Source organism: Helianthus annuus, chromosome 8 (assembly GCF_002127325.2).
Source record: "Helianthus annuus cultivar XRQ/B chromosome 8, HanXRQr2.0-SUNRISE, whole genome shotgun sequence".
Taxonomy (NCBI): Eukaryota; Viridiplantae; Streptophyta; class Magnoliopsida; order Asterales; family Asteraceae; genus Helianthus; species Helianthus annuus.
The window spans coordinates 85,675,472-85,682,046 of NC_035440.2; the positions used below are offsets into that span (position 1 = coordinate 85,675,472).

At 38.1% G+C, this 6,575-nt stretch overlaps 1 protein-coding gene across 1 annotated transcript; it reads right to left on the minus strand.

Moving 5' to 3' along the window:
* Positions 1–985: 985 nt before the first annotated feature.
* LOC110870285 lies at positions 986–2,482 on the minus strand. Its single transcript, XM_022119474.1, has one exon. It carries the CDS (start codon positions 2,480–2,482, stop codon positions 986–988), a length of 1,497 nt encoding a protein of 498 aa, XP_021975166.1.
* Positions 2,483–6,575: the final 4,093 nt, after the last annotated feature.

Consider the following 6,575-nt stretch of genomic DNA (forward strand, 5'->3'; position numbering starts at 1 on the left):
CTGTTTCTACTCTTTCTATTTTTTTTTTTTTTTTTAATAGAAATGCCGGTCGGGTTAAAACCGCCGGAATAACGGCGCCGGAAAAAAATGCGACTTACCGGCGTATTTACCAAATACGCCGGAGGACTTGAACTCGCGTTCAAGATTTAAATTCGCCGGAATTCTTTTAGGTACGCCGGATCTTCAATAAAATCGCTATATTCAAAGAAAATCGCTGTATTCAACAATAAATACGCCCAGATCTTGTAAAAAAATACCCAGATCTGTTTGAGAACCCAAAAAAAACTTGCACAAAAACCTACTAATCAGAATCAAAATGTCAAAATGTTTTGTAGACCCACACAAACTGTTTCAAAACCCTTACTAATAAATCCTAAACATTAAATCAAAAGATTTTCAAATCAGATTTATAAAAAATAGAAAATTTTTAAAACCCAAAAACCTCAAAACTTCAAAAAGATACTCAAAAATCAGATTTTTAATGGTGAACTTGAAGATTATTAAATCCCAAATTCAAGTACCAAGCTCTGATACCAAATTGTAGGATCAAATCAAGCCAAAAATCTGATTTTTTGGATAAGAATCAAGATGAACACACAAAATATGAACTTGAAAACCCTTGAATAGATTTGCAAAAGATAAATACAATTAGCCCCCAAATCTTTTTAGCATGTGTGTTCCCCAAAACCCTAATCATCTCTATCTATTTATAGCCTTACCATTTTTGGCTAATTACAATTAAGTCCCTAGAGATTAAAACTTACTAAAAGTAGCAATAAACATCAAGACTAATAAAACAAGATAATAAATATATTTTGTTTAAATCAAAATATATTTAATTATCCAAAGCACTATAACTATCCAGTCTCGATCTTTCACACGTCATATCTTTCTTCGAACTTCTCGTGTCGACTTGCGTGTTGACTTTGTCTTGATGGCGTTGACTTTGTTGACTTGATTCGTTGATAACATTAGACTACACATTTTAGACCCAACAATATGGTGTCAACCAGTCCATTCCTATGACTATGTCGAATTCTCCAAGTTCCATAGGCATTAGGTCTATAGGGATAACATGGTTGTTTAAGCTTATTTTACAATTCTTAACTATGTCAACTATCTCTCTTTGACTTCCATCAGCCATTTCTACTGTAAAGGTATGATCTAGGGTTTGGGACGCCTGGTTCAAGTAAGGTCTAAAGGTAGTCGACACTAGACTTCTATTTGCATCGGTATCAAATAACACACGCGCATATACATCATTTACGAGATACGTACCCGTGACAACGTCTGTATTGGTCTTGGCTTCTTCCGTGGTGAGTACAAATGCCCGCCCTTTTGGCTGATTTGGTTGTGTCCTATCATTTCTTTTAAGTTCGGGACATTCAGATCTCATGTGGTTAGGGTCTCCACATTTGAAACACTTCTTCTTTTCCTTGCATTCTTGAAGAGCATGACCCGTCTTTTTACAATTTGGACAAGGAAAACGACATTCCCCCGTATGAAAGCATTTGCAAATTTGACATTGAGGAAATGTTTTAGGCCTTTTAAAGTTGTTATTCCGGGTGTCCCCCTTTCTTTCTTCCCGCTTTCTTTTTGGTGCGGGAGATTCAGCCTGCCGCAGAATCATCTCGGCAGCCATGACGGCGCCAGCCTCAACAGTTTCTGCAAAAGTCTTGGGGGATTTGGATTTGATAAACACCCTCATTTCAGAGGGAAGACCCCAAATAAACCTATTGATCAGTTGTTCCTCGGTCAATGCTAAATAAGAAACCAGTCGAGATATGTCGTTGAAACGAGAAACATATTCTCGATAGGTTTTATTTCCCATTTTTAACTGAAAGAATTCCACTTCCAGTTGCTCAGTCTCACTGGGAGGACAATACTTAGCAAGAAACTTTTGAATAAACTCCTCCCACTTCATCTCCTTAACCTTTTCTTTTCCCTCTGTTCGGACCACAATGTTCCACCAGTGAAGGGCTTCAGCTTCAAACATATGTACCGTGAACCGTACTTTGTTGCGGTCATCACACTCACATATGTCTAATACTGACTCCATTCTGTTGAGCCAGTCTTGAGCTTCTAGTGCTCCCTTTCTTCCGTCAAAGGACTGAGGTTTACAGGACATGAAGTGCTTATAAGTACATTCCTTTGATTTGGGATATTCACCTTTTCCTTCTAGTGGCATGGTTGCAATAGTGTTTTTCCTTTCGCCCATTCCTTCCCTTTGAACTGGCGTGGAGGCTGTTGAGCTTTCTTCATGTCGTTCTCCAGACTGGTTAACATTACCGGTTTGTGCATTCTTCATTACCTTAGCCACTTCCACAACTATATTGTGGATATCCTCAGTATTTAGACGCATGCTTGTACTAGACCGGGACCTGACACTATGAGAGGGAGTTCGAGTCCTATAAGAACTTTCCTCTCCCCTTCTGTTATTCTGATTATTTCTAGACCCTTGCTCATCTCTATGTTCAGACATTGTCTCTTTCCTATAGGAATATGAGTATAAAGAGTTACTAGTATGTATGATACATCATTATAATATAACAACTATATACATCACATATATATATATATATATATATATATATATATATATATATATATATATATATATATATAGCACATAGAATGGCACAACATAGTTTACTTCTTCTAGCGTCACTCAACTGACTATGCAAGTACTTTTCCTGAGTACATGTTATTTGGCCTAGTCTGAGTGTGCTATTTAATCTTTAGAGAACTAATTGTTAAAGCTTAGGCATTCTTTCAATACCTAATTCGCTAAAACCTCGGGCTCTGATACCAACTGAAACACCCACCCCGTAACCCGGGTGATTGTGCACAATTGATACACTTACAGCGGAAACAAACTAAACTTTCATTAAAACTTATAATATTCTGAGTAAAACACTTTATTTATTTACAAACTTTTGGCAACTAAGAACTCCTTGATCTTTTAAAACTCCACAACTGTCAAGTAGTTCCTATAGCTTTCCTCATGACTCACCTGAGATAAGTATACTCAAAACGACGTCAGATATATACTGGTGAGGTCATACTATACAATTTTTATAAAGACAGGCCACAGTTTACATTATATGCATACACAATATGGGCATGTGACCACATTATAGTCAGGTAGGGCCTCATTGAACCTTATAGGTCACATTTGACTTGTCACAAACCACCGTACAAGAGACATACTGGTCCTCCAGCTGTGTCCCCCTACGGCCGTCACATAGGTATGAGTATGTGTCGCTGGACCTTATAAGCACGAAGTGCCTGTGGGTACAACACCTTATTACCCTTCCCAGAGTGACACACCTCATTAAGCATAAAAGGATCCCATATACCCCTACTGACACATGCATACTGCAGCATTCTCGTTATTACCAGTTATGGACGAGTATACTATCACAGTTTAAAAGACAAGTATGATGACTCACCTGATTAGCAATTGCTTAACAGCCGCTAGTAATACTGGGTTATGTCTCAAGGTCCTGACACAATTACATAATCCTAGGTTAGGTAATGGTACACCTAACTAGTCATTATCATGGTTGGATATTGGTTAACACTGCCTTGTTTAAGCATGGGTGATCAGTCCATGCCTAACTAAGGCTAGGCTACCCAATACCCGCCCCTGACAATAACCCTAGTACCTAAAAATAATACTAACACTACTACTACTAATATATTATTACTAATAATAAAACTAATATTAACTACTAAAAATAAATAATAAATAACTAAACATAAACTTAAACGAGAGTATACCTCAAAACTATCTACGGCATGCTGATGTAGAGTTTTCCTACTCCTGCTCCTACTCGCGCTCCAAAAACGACTACTAACAACACCCAACGGGGTATCGTATACTCGGGATTCTCTATACTAGAGCATTCCCGTTAAAGAAACTGGTACCTAAACAAACTACTGAGACTCTTATTTAAAGCAAGCAAGCAGGCACCTCAAATCCTTTTCTGGTCGATGTGGGACGTGCCTACCTACCTGCTTGACCTGCTAGCTTGCTTGCTTATATATATTAATTCAGCTGCTTAACTCGTTTTTCTTGTATAACTTTTAAAATATGACGTTTTATAAAACGACGAATATGTCATTAGAACGAGCATATTTTTATCTACGTTTTAACCTAAGTTTCATTAAAAATGGAGTAAGGTAAATAAAATAATATATTTAATTATTAATATTAACGGTCTCCTATATTAGCCAAGGTTTGTCAAGATATTTCACCTTTCACACAATTATCTTACTCGTTTAACAATATATGAAATATAAATTACATATTTCACACGTTTATAACCAGCACATTAAGATTCAGGGTATTACAGCGCCCAACCAAAACGGCGAAAGTTTCGACAGCTGAACCAGAAAAGTGGGTTTTAAATCGCAAATACCCAGAGCAAACGGTGACGATAGGCCACGTGATCTCACCGAACATAAGAACGCACCTCAAAAAACTCTTATTTAGGAACATGGATATTTTTGCCTGGACCCCGACAGACATGACCGGCGTCCCACGCGATGTTACTGAGCATTGTCTGAACACTTATCTCTCCGTTGAACCAAAGTACAAATAAGGCGCAACTTAGGGGCGGATAAGACGAAAGCAATGAATGAGCAAGTGTGTGAGCTGTTGAAAGCTGGAATCTTAAGAGAGGTGCGCTATCAGAGTTGGGTCGCGAACCATGTCATGGTCGAGAAGTCAAATGGAGGATGGCGAATGTGCGTCGATTACACCGATCTCAACAAGGCATGCCCAAAAGACTGTTATTCATTGCCAGAAATCGACAAAAAGATAGACTCTCTCGCACCATACAGATGGAAATGTTTTCTGAACTGTTACAAAGGTTATCATCAAGTCCAGATGAAGTTGGAGGATGAAGACAAGACAACTTTTCAAACCGACCTCGGAATCTTTTGTTACACAAAGATGTCTGATGTGGAAAAAGTAGTTCAACTAATTAAACTAAAATTACCCTAAATTAAGACTCAAGTAATAAAAATCTAGACTCTTTAACCTGACTAAACTACTCACCGGCAAGTGTACCGGTCGACTCTAGCACAGAAAAGTAAGTCCGGATGTCGAACCCACAAGGACTCTATGAATTACGTTAACGACTCAATTTAGACTAGACACTGACACGACTAAACGAATATTGTGTTTGGGGGGGATTTACTAAAATCCTAAAATTATGATTAAATTGAAATTAACTAAAACACGAACGAAAACTAGGGTTTTGTTTCAGATGAGATTAAGGGCTACCTAGACTTGAATCCAGTTTAACTACGAATGGACTTCTAACGGTTTTATTGTTGTATGGAGCCGGGATCGTTAAATACTAAACCTTAAGGTATTTCAATGCTAAGACTTCCCGACCCTTCCCAGGAAGAAACCTAGGAAACCCTACAAGGCTGTTATGATTACCGACTGTTAGATTTCCTCTCAGTCCTCTAACGACTCTAAAAGTGCCCTAATATGACTATCTACCTCTCAGCGCGATAATCTAAGGCAATTCTAGGTTCTGACTTGGTTTACTAGACACAACTGCAATTAGGGAACTAACTTCGACTTCTCTCAAAATCTAAATTAGCTATATACTGCACCGCGACCTAATAACTAACCCGAGCCTCTCAGCGACAAGTTAAGCAGAATATTTACTTCTAATTGTATTTTAATTACTGTTCCTAAGGCTATCGGCCGATTTACCCAAAGATCACCCGAACCCGCAAGGATGCAAATAATCAACACAGATCTATTATGTGATAAAGACCGTCACTAAAATCTATGTGAAACAGCAAACAATCCACAATCAAAAGTAAATACGCACACGCACCAAATCAGAAAATCTAGAACACTTTACTTTCAAAGTCAATCCATAATCAAACAATAAAAACCGTTAAAAGATCCAAACATAAATTAAACCTTCATCAAATCTAGGTAGTATCTAAGTTTAGCCAAGAAACATGTTGTTCAAATCAAACAAAACAAGTTCAAAACAAGAATTCATCATAAAGTATTGAAAACGCGAAAATAAGGAACACCGGGAGATAAAACCCGAAAGATCTTCACTCTCACGATCCAAGCTTCAACCGGATGATTCCCGTTAGCCAAAATACTCCGAAAAGCTCAAAATCTCCTCTGAAATTCGTCCTAGGGTTTCTTGATTCGCAACTAGGGTTTTCCGTTAAGTTTCTTGGTAATATTAAGTCAAACCCTAATCCAGAAGTCAAAATCAGTCAATTAGGGACCCTCGCGTGGCGCGAGGGTGGCTAGGCGTCACGCGGCGCCTCTAAACTCAATTTCTTGATTTTTTAATTCTTTTCCGAATTCCAGCTTCTCCGACGCGCGTACGAATCCCGTTTTTCTTCCGAACTGCTCGTTTTTACTCGTTTTTCAACACTTTAAGCTACGGGACCTGAAATCAAAGCTTAACGTCAGCAGTATCATAGTTCTAACCTAAAACAGACTCAAAACGACTGAAAACTGACCAAAATATACACTATAAACATATGTACTTTTCAGTACATCAAACATCCCCACACTT